Source organism: Felis catus, chromosome B3 (assembly GCF_018350175.1).
Source record: "Felis catus isolate Fca126 chromosome B3, F.catus_Fca126_mat1.0, whole genome shotgun sequence".
NCBI lineage: Eukaryota > Metazoa > Chordata > Mammalia > Carnivora > Felidae > Felis > Felis catus.
In genome coordinates, this window is record NC_058373.1 from 35,449,205 (window position 1) to 35,466,727 (window position 17,523).

A 17,523-nucleotide genomic window follows, 5' to 3' on the forward strand; every position below is an offset into this window, starting at 1 on the left:
TACGTGTTTTTTATTTTCTTTTCTCTTTCTTGAGCATCAAAGAAATGTATTTTTCTCCTTGTGTTTTTTTTTTTCTAATTTGGGGGGGTCACGCGGGTGGGGGTCGAGCGGGGGTTTCCTTAAAGGGGTGCTGGCCTGGTTAGTTACCTCCCGCCCCTCTCCCAGTTCTGGGCTCCGAGAGCTGGGCGTGACGCTGGGTGCGCAGCGAGTAGGAGCCGGAGGCGGGCGAGCTGGGCCAGTGACCTTACAGCCTGACCCGCAGAAAGAGCTGGTAATGAATGAAAGAGTGAATGAATAAGGAATGAATCAATGCCTCTCCTTCAGCAACTGCTTGCGCGGATCCTGCTCCCGCAAGCAAAGGAGCAGCTGAGGTTGGCTGTTGAGCTGGCTGTCCTGGATTCGAATGTCGACGCTTCTGCCCCGTTTGGGGCAAATTACCGAGTTTTCGAAGCCTCTCTTTTTTTATTTACTCTATAAAATGGGGACTACCGGCCAGGCCGCTTCCCTAGGGCGTGAGGTGAAGAAGAGATTTCTCGCTTGGGTAGCAGTGTTCTGCCTCGTGCATAGTAAGCGCTCCAGCGCCCTAATCATTCTAGACTGCTTGGCTGGCCCTCCAGCTGGGCCCTGCAGAGGAGGCGGCGCTCTGCAAAACCCAGTCCATCAATGCAGCCGCGCGCTTCTCCAGCGTGCCCGGCCCCGCGCGGGCGCTGGGGCTCACTGGTGAACCCCACGGGAGTCGGCCTGGTGGGAGCGTCCAGGCTCGTGGGGTCCCCGGGATCGCGGACGGCGGGGCAAGAGCGAAGAGCGATGCCTAGGACGGGGACGGAGCTGCAGTGCTCTTCGGTCGCAATCTGCATAGACCTGACCTGGGGGCCCAGGCTGGTAGGTCGACTGCGGGCGGGCGCCGTTGGAGCCAGCCCGGAATGAGGTCGGGAAAGGGAGGCCGGACAAGGCGCATCTTGAAGGCATTGTGTTTAATAAATCCGGGCGAGACGCACACCCGCTACTCCCCCACCCCTCCTCTCGGCTCCCAAATCGAGACCTGCTGTGGGATCCCCAGTTTACGGGGTCTTAAAACCCCCTTCACTTTGATTAGCAGCTTCAAAGAGCTCCTTTAAAGTTTGCCCCCCCCCGCCCCCACCTTCCCTTTTACAGGCCACCCCTCCCCCATCACTCCTAGACTTCTGGACGACAACAACAAAACAAGACGCAGTTTGGGGGCGGGGTGGGGGTGGAGGGAATCTTAAGTTTTCTTTCTAAACGTGGGCCGTAGAAATTACCTGTTTCAGGCGTGCGCAGGAGTCAGAGAACCGTGGAGTTTGGGTTTTTTTTTTTTTTTCTTTCTTTTTCCTTTTTTTCTTTTTTTTCCCCCCTTTTCGGGGTGTGTGTGTGTGTGTGTGTGTGTGTGTGTGTGTTTTACCTTTTATTATTTAAATTGATACGTTTCATTACTAGGGAGAAAAATAAAATATTCCTTTGATACACAAAATCAAATTGATATTTAGCCTCTGCTTACTTTTTTATGCATGGCTCCTTTATACCACATGGTAGTGACAGATTGTTTGAGCTGGAAGGAAAAGCCATTCAAAGCTAATTAAGCAGCCATTCCAAGCACTATTTGCAAGCGGGAGGCTCAGAAGCCTCGGCATTTGTCAGCGCTCCCCCACCCCTCGTGGTTTTGACTGACAGCTCTGGCCGCGGACTGACAGCTCCCGGCCGTTTCACCAATCAGTGGCGGAGGGCCTCCTCGGCGGCCTCTGATTGGTTTCCCGGGCCTTGCTAGGGGGCGTGGCCGGCGGTTCCCACGTGGGGGGCAGGAGCGAGAAAGGGGCGGGGCGGGTTGGAAGCGGGTGCGCCCACCCGTGACGTAAGGGGGAGGGCAGAGAAGGGGGAGGGGAAAAGGAAGCTCCAAAGAGGAGCCATTTTGTGTCTAATGAATGCTGCGGCCAGATGCTCGCATCTGTCGACCCGGGCTTCTCTCTACCCCCCTCTTCGGTGCGCGCCGCACACGATTTATGTTTTTATTTAGGAAAATAAATAAATGAAGAGAGGAGCGCGGTTCAGGGCTGGCGGCCGGAGCGGGCGCGGGGAGGTTCAACTCCGAGGCGGGCGCTCACGTGTAACTCCCTGCGCACCGGCCTCCGAGCGCCCGCTCGCTCTCAGCTCCTCATTAAGATGCAAAGAGCGAACTCCAGATCCTAATGAGGGGAAAATATAGATCCGGGGGCGCGCGGCCGCCTCGCGCGCGCCCGCCACCGGCCCCGGGGTGCGTGCGCTTTCGCGGAGATGCCGGGGAGGGACCCGCGGGCGCCCGTTGGGCCGGTCCACCCGGCGGGGCCCGCGGGGGTCCGGGCCGCGGCCGCTCCCCCACCGCCCGTCTGCCCTGACGTAACCCCGAGCAGCAGATCGAGGCTATCCGTTTGCGGGCGGACTGGCCCCGGAGTCGAGTGGCCTGTGCGACCGCGCGGGGAGTCCCGGAGGCGCGGCGGTTGGGGGTGCGCGAGGAGCGCGCGGGGGCAGGCGAGCGTCTGCGCCTCCCGAGGCGTCGAGGCTGCCTGCCGAGACACCCACGGGCCCGCACGCGAGCCCCTCCGCAGGCTTCCGCCGACGCCGCAACACTGCCTCGAGCAGGCCGGGCAAACCGGGTCGGAACGGGGGAGCTCCCCGGCCGCGGCAGGGCAGGGCCGCCTCCCCATCCCCTCCTCCGCTCCCCTGGCCCCAGCGCGCGGTGAGGAACCTCGGGAACTGGGCCGTTTGTCCGCCGGCAGCCGGCCCTTCCATCTGCGCTGCCCGCCAAGCCAGAGTTCCTCAGACTTCTAGCCGGCAGCCGCCGCACATCAAAGACGCTGTTTATTTGGCTTTCTGAAAAGAAGGACGAATGAACAAAGAAGAAAAAAAAAAAGCTGGGGGCCAGTGGAACGGGGAGGGAGGGCAAGAGAAGGGGTAAAGAGAGGGAGACCCTCAGTTCCCAGCAAATTTTTTAAGGTGGGAGGCAACTTTGGGACCCACCATTTTCTCAGTCCTAAATCCTGCGAAGTGAAAACATTAAAGTGACAAAGTGATTCTGTTTGTTTTATAGTATCTAATTGGGCTGCTTTGCAGACCTAATGAGATTCCAGGGAGGAATCGTTCGCCGCCACTGCAGAATAAACTGATACATTACTACCAGCCACAGGTTTCGAGGACCGTACGGCTTGTCTTTTTTTCTTTTGTTGTTATTCCTCGGGTTCCCCTGTTTCCCCCTCCCGCCAAATAATTATTTGCTAGTAGATCGTGGGAAAAAAAAAAAGAGAGGCGGGAGAAAAAAAGTCTAGCAGCCCAGCACTATAATATATATCTATTTATTATATGTCTTTCGGTTAATTCCTGATCTGAGGAGCGCTGTTTTTCACTCCCATGCGAAAGTCACCAGCGGGTAGGGCCTGATTGCTACTTTTCATGCATAGTTTTAGACACAAGAGGGCATTGTGACGTCGCGCCCGGCGGCGCCCAGTCGCAGGCCGAGTCCGGTAGCCCCACGTGGGGGCCCCGCACTCCCATTGGCCAGCACCGGGCGAAGCTGCCACATTATTTTGTTACTTTTCAGTCCCTATTTGGAACTGCTCTCGCGGCAGTTCAGACCTCGTGCTCGTCCCCCTCGCCTGTCTGTGTGTGGTATCCGCAGGTCCCGGGCACTTTTTTGGGTGTGTGTGCGTGTGTGTGTGTGCGCGCGTGTGTGTGTGTGTGTGTTTGGGGTGTGTGTGTTGGGGGGTTTTTCGGGCGCGGAGAGAAGAGCCAGGCCGAGGGGAAGGAAGGAAGCCGCAGAGCTCCCCGGTCTCGGGCTGCGCTCTCTCCTGCCTGTGCGCTCCGAGGCGGCGGTGGCGGCGCCGAGCGCTCCTCGCTGGGGACGCGGCGCTCAAGCTGGGAGCAGCGAGGACCCCTTTGCGGAGGCTTCCTGTGCCCGCTGGAGTTAGGATGCCAGGGCAGCTGATTTGCACCTACTGAGCCTGGAGTTTCCTCCTCGGCCCTGGGAAGGGCTTGCAGCGGCGGCGGCGGCGGCGGCGGCAGTAGCAGACGGAACAGCAGGCTCTCCTCTCCGAGGGGGGGCGTCTAAGCGCCCGCGCCGGGCTCCCGCCCTCACCCTCCGGCGCTCCTGCGGCCCCCGGCCGCCACCTGGGTGCTAGCCTCCTTCCTCTTCTCCCCGAGCGCCGCCTCTGGGATCGGACCCGCGCGCCCCGGATGCTGGGGCTGCCTCGGCGCGCCCCCCTCACGGCGCGACTCGCCGAGTGATCCGGAGGGGGTCCGCAGTCGCCCCAGGAGGAGACCCCGGCCTCGGGACCCCGCGCCGGAGCCACCGGGGAGACGACGATGTCCGCGCTGTCCCCGGCCCTGACGCGCTCCACGCAGCGGGGGGAAGGCGGCCGGCCGCAGACCGCCGAGCCCTAGGCGCACAAAGCCCGCGTCCGCCGCCCGGCCTCGGCGCCCGCCGACGACTTTGCCGCCTGCTCCGCAGCTCTTTGTCTCCACTTGGGGCGGGCGCCCGACTCTGGGATTTCGCTGCGAGAGCGGGCTGGGGGGGCCGGGGGCGAGCACTCGGTTTCCCGGCCGCCCCCCGCTCGGGTTTGGCTCCCCCCTCCCCCGCACCTCCCCGGCCCGAGCTCTCGGCGCTTCCACGCTCTCGGAATCACGACCCCTCCCTGCCATGTATCCGCAAGGCAGACATCCGGTGAGTAATTGCAACTCGGTTTATTTAAGCATCTATCATGGCAGGGTAAACGAGGCAGTTTATCTGGCACCTCCATTTTGCTTGTTGCTACCTTTATGGTGTGTGCGTGTGTGTGTGTGCGCGTGTGTGTGTGTGTGTGTGTGTGAGTGCGCGCGCGCGCGCTCACACAAAGGGGATGGGGATGGGGGGGCGCCGTGGAGAGAGGAGGTTAATTCCGCCCGAGTGGCGTTGGGGGGGTTGCCTGTGTTCCAGCGGAACTGTTTGTTTTCACGCTGCCCCCCTCCTCCCCCGCTCCCTCTCCCCAATCTCCCAACTCACCCGGCTATGTTCCAGTGCCGGTCTTACTTGGGAAGGGAGCCCCTTCGTGCAAGGGATGAGCCCCGCCGCCAATGGGGAAGGATTGGGGCGCCCCCCCCACCCCACCCCGTCGGGCGGCTGAGAAACTTGCTGGGAAGGCTCTGGGCTGTGAGGGTGGCCTCCCGGGTTGGGCGGGGGGAGCCGGGGGAAGCCGCGGAGGGGCTGGGGCCGCCCGGAGCCCAGTCTGACGCCCCCGCCCCCTCCCCTGTCTCGTCCTCGCGGGCTCCAGGCTCCCCATCAACCCGGGCAGCCGGGATTTAAATTCACGGTGGCTGAGTCTTGTGACAGGATCAAAGACGAATTCCAGTTCCTGCAAGCTCAATATCACAGGTAAGGCCGGTGGGGGCCTCCCCGGGGCCGGCGGGAAGGGGCGTCCCCGCCGCGGCTCCTGCCACCCCCCGCGGGGACGGAGGGGGCTCCCGACCCGGGGCGGCGGGGCAGCCGGGGCCTCCGCCTTTTGTTTCCCCTTTCCGAGCGCGGCGCCTTAACCCTTGGCTGCCCGCAGCCTCCCGGCACCCTGGGCCGCCGGCGGGGTGAGGGTCGGGGTCGCGGCGGGCCCGCTCCGGGGGTCGCGAGCCGGGTTCTCCACCCCCCTCCCTCCCCCCGCCCCGGCCCCCGCGGCCCTGAGCAGTCCACGCGCTCGGCCGCGGAAGTTTCAAGTTGTGTCTCTCCCTCCCCCGCGGCGAGGACCCGAACCCCCTCCGCCCCGGGGCTGCGGGGTGACCGGGGTCCCCCAAGGGGCGGAGGGGGGGGGGCGTTCAGGAAGTGGCAAAGCGGTTCTCAGAGGCTCTGACGTTGGGGCCTCGGAGGAGAGTGCGGGCCCCGGGCCTGAGCCGGCTCCTCCTGCCCTCGCAGCCTCAAAGTGGAGTACGACAAGCTGGCGAACGAGAAGACCGAGATGCAGCGCCATTACGTGATGGTGAGAGGCGGCCGCGGGCCGGGGCCAGGGCGGGCCCGGGGCGGGGGTCTGGGGGACCCTGCAGCCGAGTCCCCGGCCCGCCGCGGCCAGCCGCCGGGCAGCCCTGGGAGCCGGGGTTATCCGAGTGTGCCCCCGACCCGCCACTGCCCCCCCCCCCCCCCCCGCCCCCTTAGCCCGGGCCACTTGGAGGAGGGTGGGTGAGAGGAGGGGCCGAAAGGGAAACCCAAATCCAGGCGGGGCGCTTTTGCGCTACCTTCCTGCCCCTTTAGTTTGTGGCCTGAAGGTTTCCCAGAGGGACTGGTGGCCCCTGTCTTGGCTAGTAAGATAGGACTGGATCAGCTCACGTCTGGGTGGGATAACATCTCTGTTAGGGACCTCCGGGGAGTGTTGGGAAACTTTGCTGCCTTGCAGCCCTGGGATCTAGCCAGAGTGGGACAGGAGCCCTCTCCGCCTATCCCCTGCACGCGCCCCCCCCCACTTCGTTCCCCAGGGTTTTGTGAGAGTGGAGGAGCCTTTCAAAGCTCTCTGCCTCCACTCCCCTCCCTCAGCAGGGATACCCCAGCCTCGTCAGCCTTGGCGCAATAGGGTAGACTCTCTTCCCTCTCCCAGTGGCTGTTGCCCTGAGTTTCCATCTTCTGTTTGTTGAGAGGACATGGGAGGCACTTAAGCGCCCTCCCTGCACTGCTTTCCACATAAGAGGCCTTTGACACATTGCTAAATAACTCTCAGAGGACAAGAGGGGCCCAGCGTACACACGATTCCCTGTTGAACCCGAACCTTGTATAAACAGGATATATGGCCCACGAGGTGCTTGTGGAAGGGAAACCTGGCCCCGAAGCTGATTTTGGAAAGTGAACAGATGACTGGGGGTTGCCTGTTAATGGCAATTCTTTTTGCTTTTAGTACTATGAGATGTCCTATGGCTTGAACATCGAAATGCACAAGCAGGTAAGTGCTTTTCTTCTCGAAATCTACCTAGCGGTTAAAAACCTAATAAATGGGTTTCTTATGGCCCCTGCCCTTTGAAAAGGAGCCTCGTCTTCTGTTCCCCCTCCTTCTCCTTGAAGAGCACGTGGATCCGGTCTCTGAAATGCAGGGTCTGAGGCGTTGCTGATTTCTTGGGCATGAGTTTTTGGCACCTGAGCTTGTGAAATTAGCCCTGGTCTTGGATCTTGGTATAAAGGAGCGGAGGAAACGTTGTGCCTTCAGGATCTGCTTTACAAACTCCTGAAACCCAGAGGGGGCTAGCTGGCTGCTTTTAAGTGTTTTAATATGAAATTCTCAAGGGGAAATGCAGGAGGGGTGTGTGTGTGTGTGTGTGTTGTGTGTGTGCGCGCGCGCGTGTGTGCCTGCGCGTAACAATTTGATGTTCTGCCTTGATAAGATTAAATTTCAAGAGTCTTTAAAGCCAGGCTGAGCTGTCAAAATTTAAGGGAACAAGCCACTAACTGCTTAAAAATACGAAGCCAGGATGAAATATAGCCCTCATGTCTTACGTTTGCGAGGCAGCTTTCTCCTCTCAATCTTCGTTTGAAGGCAGCCCGGGTCCCCATTTTATAGAGAAGGAAGCTGAAGCAGAGAGGTGAACTAACTTGCCCAGGGCTGCCTCGCCAGGACCTCGGAGGTGGCTGGTAGTTGAGCTCAGCTTTGAAATCCTGAAGTCAAACCAGTTTAGCTAGTGTGGTGTTGTTTAATGGGTATGTAAACTACCTCGTATTGTCACTCTCCTAATAACAGTATACCTCAAACCGAGCAAATACAAACAGCCTTTATCTCAGTGCATATCAGTAACTAGTCCCGGGTGCTAGGCTGGGCTGTGGGAGAGGCCTGTTTGTGTATTTGTGTTCCAAGGAGAGGCTGTCTGTAATTTGGCTTGGCCAGCGATTAGAAGTGACTTGGCACGAATAAATGGCGCAGGCCGGTTGTTCTTTTTAACAATTGGTGTTCTTGAAATCTCAGAAGACTGTTGACTCACTCTAGCCTTTGGTGACCGTGACTTGAATGGATTTGCTGCCCTAAATGAACAGTCGTTGACGGGGGTTTAAAATCTGCTCTTGAAGGGGGCAGGGTCTGGGGCAGGTGAGAAGGGCAGGTGACCCTGAAATGCCTGTCCCTTGCGGCCTGCTCCGGTGGCTTCCTATAAAGCCTTTTGAATCTGTGGTTTCCTTTCTGTCCTGGAGGAGCCCCAGTGTTGGGTGAAGGGCAGCCGGAAAGGGGCCTGAGTTTACTGGGCGATGTGGGAAGCCAGTTTGTGGCTTCCTGAGGGATTAGCATAGGAAGGCTACCAAGTTTTCACTTCTTAACCCACAGAAATCACAAGCAGCCACGGCTTTGTATATTGAGATGTTTCTCTTCGGCAGAATGGACTGGAGGCAGGTGCTGCCCAACTTTAGGTGGGACTGAACGCATGGAGTGGACGTCGGGTGTTCAGGGACCCTTGAGGTGTTAGGCAAGGTGCCACCTTCTCCCTTTCTCCACCTCCTCTTTTTTCTTTTTTTTTTTCTTTTCCCTCGGTGCTTAGTATCTTGGGTGTGTTTAAAGAGGGTAATTGCACCCAGGTTTAAAATTTATAGCAGCAGTTATTCTAAGAGCTTCATAATTAAGGCGTAATACGTCGTTGCATGTTGAGGTCTGCATGGGTGGTGTTCCCCGTGTCTGTGAGTGGTTGGTTCTTTGGCACGAGTCCACCTTGGCTGGTGGAGCAAAGGTGTTCCCGGAGTCCTGGGGAGACTCTGAACTCAGGAAGAGTTAACCGCCTTAACGCATGTGGTGGTGGGGTTTGCACAAAGAACAGCTGTGTGCATCTGGGGCTTCTGGCTATTCCCCAGACAGGGTTCTCAGGGGGAGAATGCCTGAGGTTTGGCAACACGGTCCCATTGAATCCTCTCAGCTGCGAGAGGCAGGCAGACGGAGCGTTTGCACCCTGTGTACAGGCGGGGAAACTGAGGCTTCAGGGAGGCCCGTAGCGCAGGGCTGGGACTCCAGTCCAGGCCTCTGGATTCTCGAAATGGGTGCTTCACCCTGCCTGCCAGTCACCTCTGCCCTACAGCCAGCTCCCCTTTGCTCTCCCAGCACGAATGAGTGGTGCCTTCGCTGGGTTTATGGCAATCTCTGGAGTTGGGTGAAATCGCCCGGAGGCTGTGGAGGAACAAAGAGGCAGGGAGGTGAAGAAACTAACCTGCCACCCTGACCTAATGGGGCTGGCCACTCCCTAGGCTTGCCGGGGTTCTGCAGAAGAAAACCCAGCCACTAATTGTAGTGTGGGTCTCGGGTGCATTTGGCGGATGGTGGTTAGGCCTGAGCAAACAAGTTTATCAGCTGACCTGTTTAGCGGTTGACTGGTGTTTTATCTGCACACACCATCAAGTGACTGGAGCGCTTGAATTATTCATGCAGTGTCCTGCCCTCTAGACTTGACTGTACGTGTGATTACATCTGCCTGGAACAAACAGGCTGGATTCTTCGTCTTTAAGCTCAGGGGTGGGGGGTGGGGACTGTCTGTACCTTTATGTAATAGGTGATCTCCAGAGCTGGCACTTTGGAAAGCGTGGGGGTCCTCCGCCTGCTCGCTCACATGCACCCCGCCCCCCCTTCACCGCCACCACCACCGCCACCGCTTTTTTTTTTTTTTTTTTTTTAAAAAGGGTCTTTGCTGTCTCTGGGGAAATGCCTGTTAGTTGGGAACCTCGGGGTCTGCCCGATAGGCCCTGGGTATTGACAGGGGGCAGCTGACGAGGTGCGTCCGGCCCGTTTTTTATTTTACCGAGAGGTTAAGCTCACTGTGGCTGGCTCCTGCTGGCTGTTTCCCTGTATCCTTCTCGTTCTTCTTTCAAGCTGTCAAATCCCACAGAAGTAATAAATGGTTTCTCCTCCTACGCCTCTGCCTACCTCCCTAATTATGGCAAAGCAAAGATTACAGAATCACGGGCCTGGTCTGAGCTTTCAAGGGGTCACCCACCTCCTCTAAGCCCCTGCTTCCAGGCAGAATGTCAAGGGTGATTCAGGGAGGCGATGATGGCTGGCCAGCTCACTGATTCCTGTCCTGTCCCTGCCGAGGCTCTCCAGTGCCAACAAAGCCAGCTTCGAAAGGAGCGCCCCAGAGCACCTGTTGGCTGTGGGGTTTGAGGCACGAGAAGCTGGGTCAGGCCGTCTTCACCCTCCCCCGGTGAGCACTGAGGTTTCAAAAGAGAACTTGAGACATTTGGACTTTGGGGCAGCGCTATGCCAACCCTTTTTACGGTCACCCTTTTTCTATAAACCCAGAGGAGCAACCCTTCCTCCAAGTTTCTCTTGGCATCCTGGAACGGGGGGGGGGGGGGGAGCCCTCTGGCTTCTTATGCAGACCATTCCAGGTTGCAGATGAGGAAACTGAGGCCAGGGAGGGGAGCTGAGATGCCCAGTCACCCGGTCCCGCATTAGTGCTGGGGCTGCTAATGCAACCTTTTGTCCCGAGCCCAGGTCTCTGTTTAGCAAGACTCCAGAGGTGAGGTGTATTTGTTTACTAACCGATAGCACTCTGTGGCTTTAATTGTCATTGCCGCTTTCTGCATTATGTCAAGAGGCTAAGGCAACACCTGTGAACCTGGCTATACCAAAGTACAAAGTACCCCATTTCGGGTTGTATAACCATATCAGCTGGGTGCTTTTTGCCCACCGTCCTCTTCTGAATTGCCAGCTATTTGCACATCTAATGATTTGATGTGCGTAATAATAAACCCAGTGCGGAACTAGCGACCCCAGAGGTCAGGTTCATGGGTGAGGTAAAGTGGTAAGGCCTGTGGCCTTTTTACCCAAGGATACAGAAAGCCACGGCCGGCCGTGGCCGGCCGGGAACGCGGGGCTGAAGAAGGAGATGGGAGATCTCCATTTGTACCCTCCCCTCTCATCACCTAAGTAATTAGGGGCTTGGCTGGAAGATGTCCAGGTACGAGTTGAAGTTTGGGGACCATCAGTGTTGAAGGCCGGGTGGCCAGAGGGAGCCAGCAGGTGGCGAGGTTACAAAGACCCTGCCCAGGAGTGCCTGTTTGTGGGGTGCGTCTGGGTTGAGCTAAGAAGAGTTCCGGAGTAGCGGGGGTGGGGGGGGTGGGGGGGGGGTGTTGCTGGCATCCAAGCACTCCTCCTAGGCCCTGGTTTCCACCTCACCTTTCCCGGCTGGTCACTCTTGCTGAGGAGAGTCTTTCTCCAGTCACTTAGCTCCTCTCACTGCGCCGAGGGCCTGCCATGGTCAGCTTTGGGGGTCTGCCGAGCTCAAAGCCCCCTGCCCCCTGTCCTGTGCACCTGCGAGGAGCTCCCGCCCCAGACTGCCTTCCACCCTAGCCTTCTCTGGACCCCCGTTCTTCACTGCTGCTGTTGGTATATGGAGTGAGATTCGTGTGCTCTTTTGCTTCTCATATGCTTGGTCATCGGGATGGCCTCGGCTCATCCGAGGAAACTGAGCCTGACTCTTCCTTCTTTCCACGAGCTCTTCTGGACCAGGGGCCCCCCGAGGGCACGGAGCTCTTTTTCTCCTTGGGTTCCTCCTCCTCCACTTAGTATAGAGAGGGTCTGGTCTGTGTCAGAGGCCCTCGGTTTCTGTTCCTCTGTAGGAGTGAGCTCCCTTTTTCCTCCTGCGTGGGAAGCGGCTTTCCTATCCCTATCCGTTTGCACAAAAATCCTGGGACGCTTGGGACCAAAAGGTAGTCAAGGCCAAACCTCCGTGGGGTTTCCCGCCTGCGATCTGGCCTGCATGGCGCCCTTTCTCACCCTTCGTCATCTCCTTTTTTGGTGGCCACGGAGGAAGCCCCTTCTGCTGGGGTCTCTTACGGGCGCTTGGCACGTAACAGGTGCTCAGCAAACACGCTGGTGTTTACCTTTACTCAGAATTACTGGGGTCATCAGAGGGTGGGATTCTGGTTCCCTGAGCTCTGGGAGTAGGAAGTGAGGGTTTTAATTGTGGGTTGGCTACCAGCTCTGCAGGCTTCCTCCTACGGCTCTCGGCATCCAGTTTCTTCATCAGTAAAATGAGGGGGTTGGAGCCGTTCCAAAACGGTTATTAGGGGCCTGGGATGTGCTGGGTGTGGGCCGGGGCTGGTTACACAGCCGAATCAGACACCATTCCCTCCGCTGGGGAGTTGGCATCTAAATAAGTCATGGCAGTGCAGTGAGGTAAGTGCTAATACGGCCCCAGTGTCACAGGAGGAGTACCCAGGACAGAACAGCTTATGCTTCCCCGGAAAGGGGGAGGGGAAGGGGGATGGGGGGGGCACAGAAGACTACACCGAAGGGCTGTTACCTGAGCCGAGACTTAGAGGGAGGGCAGGGGTTTATGAGGCAGAAGCCAGCAGAAAGCCAGCCTGGGGGGAGGAGGGGGAGGGCGCTGCTCCTCAATCTGGGTGGCAACCTCTCTTGGAAAGGCAGTCGGAAGCACCATCCACAAGCTGGAATGGTGGGGGGGGGCGGGGCTCCACTTGGGGAGCCAGGCGAGGTGGTGACATTTTGCAGCAAAGTGATCTCCAAGGCCTCTCTGCTCTCACACTCCCGACTCCGTGGCTCCCTCTGTCCCCATATGGCTCTGCGGGGGCTGGCCCGCGGCCATCCGGGCCCCCGGGCGGCGGTGGGGGGGGCGGGGGGGGATGGGGACGCCCCGCGCTGGCGGAGGGAGCGGGAGGGCCTCCGGTGCCTGCTTCTCTACCCCCACATGCCAGTTTGAACTTTCTTCCCCAAAGTGGCATTGCCTCCTTGCTCGTGTTGGTAATTCTGTAATGACTGGTTCTGACCCGCCCCTCCCCCATATTTAATTCTCATCAGCCAGCTCTCTCCACTTTGCTATTAATGATAGCAGCCAGCAAAATAGCTTTCAACATGCCATTGACAGTCTGGTTTAAGAGAGCACTTGAAGTAGTGCTAGACAGCTGAAAGCACCCATAATTGTGTACCAGAGTGAGAACTGCGTGCTCAAGGGCCTTGTTTTTATATGCTTAAAGGGACAATATCTTGTTTTCAACAAATGCTCTCTGCGACTCCCGGGCCAAGATGCTTGCTTTCTCGCTCTCTCTCACTCTCTTGCTTTTCTCTCCCGGCTTTTTCTTTTCTGGCTCTCGCCTTAACACGGTAAAGTGTTCCCCCTCCGGTGGGGGCCGGGGAGAAACTTAGGGCAGGGGGGGATTTCCTGCCTGAGCCTAAGAAAGGACGGTAGGGTGGGCTGGTTGATGCAAGCCCGCATCCACTGCAGACAGGAGCACCCCCTCCCCCCCCCACCGCCCCGGCGGGGGCGGGGGCGGGGGGGGGGGAGCTTCTTAGGACTTGGCCTTTCTGGAGTTTCTGGAGGAATGGATGGGAGGGCTGTTCTCACCCGGTGTTGTTGTGGAGTTCTTTTGTTTGTGGTCAGCCTGAGGGTGGGGCCCAGCTGTCACTGAATGTTTAGGCTAAGGCCACCTTTGTGGGGACTGAGGGGGAGGGCTCCACTTACTGGAGAGGCAGATCCTGGACCTGGGACCTTGAAGGCCCTTTCAGCTCAGGTTCCGGAGGCTGTTCACTGTGCGGGGGGGGCCTCTGGAAAGCATGAGGGTGGGGAGGGGAGGGTCTTATTGTCAAGTGGAGGTTCATGCGGGGTTTAGGGGCTTATGAGCCAGGAGACCCTTTAACTCAGCCCTGGAGATTTGCCTGAGAACAAACACCTCCCTCCCCTTCACCCCAGCCGACTCTGAAGAAGCAACACAACCCTTCGGGAAGAGGTTCCCCTGTCCCCGCTGTCACCAAAGCTCCCCTTCACCAATGGCATCCTTTGAAGGGTGAAAAGAGAGCTTGGGAGCGACCAGGGCTGGGAGCGGGGACGGACTTGGCTTTTGTGTCGAAAGGGGGCCTCTTCCTTTCCACCCACCGAGTGAGGGACACAGACCGGGGTCTGGGGGCCTGGGGCAGCTGCCGCCACCACCACTAAGTAACCTCAGGAGAAGACCTTTATGGAGGACAGACTTTGAAAATTTTGTTCTTCCACATATCATAATTATGATAACATCGACTTCTGGTGTTTCCGGAGCACTTGATTGTTTACAAAGCAGCGAAGACATTTTCGTCTTAGGAACCTAAAATGACAGGCATTTGGGCGTCGGACAAACAAACGGCAGGACAGAAGCCTCAGAGTGCGGGGTGTGAAAATGACCTGTATACATCCAGGGCACTAGAGGGCTGTGTTCATAAACTGGACGGGGCGGCAGGGGCAGGGGCTGGCTGTGTGTGTGTGTGGAAGGATGATGCCAGGAGTTCCCCAAGGGATAGGGGACCATTTTGTATTCACTGAGGCCCCCTGAGCCCTGCGTGGTGCTGGGCCACGTTTGGGGGGAGGGGAGACTCACAGAGGGTAACCTTCCAGTTGGGGGTTGTCCCTGACCCTGAGAACATTATGGACTTTCTGGGAAGGATACAGGTTTTCTCCAGCTTCTGAGAGAGACGTCTTTTGGCTGCAAAGTTGTGATTGGAGGAAGGAACGGAGAAGCGTCCTGAGTTTTTTTTTTTTTTTTATCTTAAAGCGTCTTTAATCTAGCTCAAGTTTTTTGTTTTGTTTGTTTTTCACCTTGTACGGTGGACAGTTGAAACGTGAAAAGGGAAGAAAGGAGGTGGTGAGGAAAGAGAGAGCTGGGAGGGGAGATGATGGAGCAGAGATACGGGGGGGGGAGGGTGGGTAGGAAGGGGGCAGAGAAGGGAAACCAGGCTGAATTGGGATTATGAGAAGGAAGCGCGAGGGTCGGTGGCTTGGGGGTAGATTGGCAAGTTCGGCTGTCTCTTTGGGCATGGAATGTTCCAGATGCCAGGACTTTGGTGCGCAGCTTTTCAGCTGTTTGTTGCGGTTGTGGTGGCCGTTGTGATTCCGATTGAAAACTAGACTAGCCCAACAGGGGAAGTTCCTTCTTAGTGTGCCCAGGAATGCTACCTGTTCCTTCATACGGGAGACTCCAAGGAGCAGGAATCCTTCTCCCAGTCCTGTAGCACTGGGAATGCCAAGAGCACCTTGGGGGCATGGGAGGGGGACTCTTCCTAAACTGGTCGAGAAGGCTTTGGTTCTAGACTCCTCCACCACCACCCAGCCAGCCTGTGACCCGAAGGTTGGAGGAGGGGGCCTGCTACTCGGTCCCCAGATACGCGTCTGGGGAGAGCCCGGAGTCTGAAAACCGGTTGTCCTGTCGGGGGCGTGCTTTGTGAATCAGTGGCGATCGGTGCTGGGAAAAGTGGAGCAGTCTGGTGGGGGGGGGGGGGGGATGACTAGTGGGTGAGGCCAGGGTGGGGGACAGGAACTATCAGACTTCCTGCCCAGGAAGAGGTAGGGCAGACGCAGGGGGCGGTGGAGAAGCCACAGGTGATCCCAGACGATCTAGACTGAGAGGCTCAGTGGCCCCCGTGGAAACAGAGGAAGCCTGAGATCCAGTAGGTGGAGGCCGTGAGTCGGCCAGGACTGATGGGTCCAGGAGAGCTCTCCCTTCTCCTTCCACCCTTCCCCATTGCTTTTCCTGGAAGGGGCCCCTTCCTCTGAGCTCCCCCACCCCAGGAGAGGGCTGTCATCTTGCGATCTTACCTGGCTTTGCCTCAGGGCAGACATCCTGGGGGTGGGGGGTGGGGGGGGGAAGGCTCTGCAGGGGTTGAGGTTGGCAGTTGGAGTCCTGAGGCCCTCGCACTTCATCCCAGAGGAACAAGGAATCTTCGAGAAGCCAGCCTGGAGTGGGGAGAGAAGCAGCAGCGCCCCCAGAGAGCAGCCCCGCCCCTGCCAGAGTCCTCTCACCGTCGGCTCGATGCTGGCCTCCGTGTCCCCCGATACATGCGTGCGGTTATCCAGCCTGTAGGAACTTATAAAGGGGGCGGGTGGGGGTGCGGTCTAGATAATTCTCTCTTCTCTATTCTCCCACCTGGGTCTGACCTCCCTTCTCAAGGGGCCTCCACGCGGCTCTCCCTCACTGCCCCCCTGCCCAGCCCCACCGGTGGGGAGCGGGGCAGGTCCCTGATGAGACTTTTTACTGGCCCCTCCGTGCCAGAGGGCTCAGAGTTGCTCCGTCACAAGCCACTGGTTTTCAGAGGGGCATCCTGGCCGGTCAGGTGCAGAGCATCAGGAGCTGGGAGGGGTAAGTCCTGGTGGCCGAGGGACAGGCTTGGAGGCCAGAGAACCTTGGGTTTGAGTCCCGTGTCGGGACTTAACTGGCTGTGCGACCTGGGGCTGACTAGGTAGACGTCCCGTGAACTTCAGTTGATGCGGGGGAGAATAATAACACCTACCTGCTAGAGCAGTGCCGTCCGGTAGAACTTTCTGCAACGGCGGAAAGACCTAGCTCACCGTCCAGTATGGTAGCCAGCAGCCGCACGTGTTTATGGAGCCCTTGAAATGTGGCTGCTGTGGGAATCTGAGTTTTACGTTGAGTTTTCATTAACATTCACTAGCCCCCCGTGGCTCGTGGCTTCATCTGGCGGACCGTGCGGTCACAGGGAGCGTTACAAAGATCACATAAGATGATGCCTCTTGATTGCTCGGTATAGTCTCTTGCACATAGGAAGGCCTCAGCAATGTATTCTCCCAATGGGACAGAGTCCCCGGCGTTGCCAAGGCCTCAAAGAGCGAGGACAAGAGTCGTGGGGTTGTGGATGCGGTGGAACATTCCAGGGCCCCTTCCCATTTGCTGCTTCTTGGCCCCACAGGCCCCGCCCCACAGCATAGCAGCGTAGGTGTTCCGAGCACTCCCTGACAGGAGCACGGACTGGAACACTGCCGTCTGGGGAGGTTAAGTGACTGGCTCGTGGTCTCAGGTGGACCAGAGGCAGGTTCAGAACGAGAAACTAAGGTCTGTTTTCAATCAGGAACCAATGACTCGTCCCACAGGCCGTATTGAGGCGTGGTCTCCCTGCATGGCCCCCCCCAAGACCCACCCGTATGTACTTCCAGACTTTGATTCCGGGGCTGGGAAGGCCCCAGACAACGCCTCTGAAGAATCCAGTGAAACGTGTGCAGCCACGTGTAGATCAGGGTGGCTCGGTCTGGGCATTCTTGACATTTGAGGCTGGATAATTCTTTGGGGTGAGGCTGTCCTGTGTTTCCCAAGATCAGCAGCCTCCCTGGCCCCTACCCACTAGCTGTCAGTAGCGCCTCTCCAGTTGTGACACTGTCCTGTCCCCAGACATTGCCAAAGGCCCCCCCCCCCCCAGGGGAGCACAGTGCCCCTGGTTGTGAACCCTTGGTGTAGGGGGAAGGATTCTCGATTGCAGAGCAGGGAGAGTCGGTCGCCACCGTCTCGCTTTGTGACCCAGGGCGGCTCTTTGCCCTCTCTGGGCCTCATTTTCCTTATCTGTACAATGAGATGTTGAACATGGTGGTGATTTGGGAGGAGGTCTGTTTGAGAGGGAACTGATCCATAAACAAGTTGGTAAATAACCGATCGTGATTTTTATGGCCTATGAAATGCCGCCCCTCTTGCCATCCTTGTCTAGGGAGAGAGGACCCTCTGACCCCTTTAATCTAAGAAGGCACCAGCTTGTTGGTGGTGAACTCAGTGGTGGGTGGATAGAATGGGGCTCTGTGTCTGCCCAC

General features: G+C 58.1%; 1 protein-coding gene across 10 annotated transcripts in view; it reads left to right on the plus strand.

Moving 5' to 3' along the window:
* Nucleotides 1-3,572: 3,572 nt before the first annotated feature.
* The window catches only part of TLE3 (TLE family member 3, transcriptional corepressor), a 48,967-nt gene continuing 35,016 nt past the window's right edge, over nucleotides 3,573-17,523 (plus strand). For 4 of the 10 annotated variants that reach the window (XM_023255107.2, XM_023255109.2, XM_045059096.1 and 1 more), the window contains exons 1-4: nucleotides 3,573-4,705; nucleotides 5,292-5,392; nucleotides 5,918-5,981; nucleotides 6,885-6,929. In XM_023255107.2, coding sequence (XP_023110875.1) covers nucleotides 4,682-4,705; nucleotides 5,292-5,392; nucleotides 5,918-5,981; nucleotides 6,885-6,929 — 234 coding nt within the window. In that variant the 5' untranslated portion in view covers nucleotides 3,573-4,681. The remainder of the gene's footprint in view (nucleotides 4,706-5,291; nucleotides 5,393-5,917; nucleotides 5,982-6,884; nucleotides 6,930-17,523) is intronic. The other 6 variants (XM_045059095.1, XM_023255110.2, XM_023255111.2 and 3 more) reach the window with 2 other exon arrangements.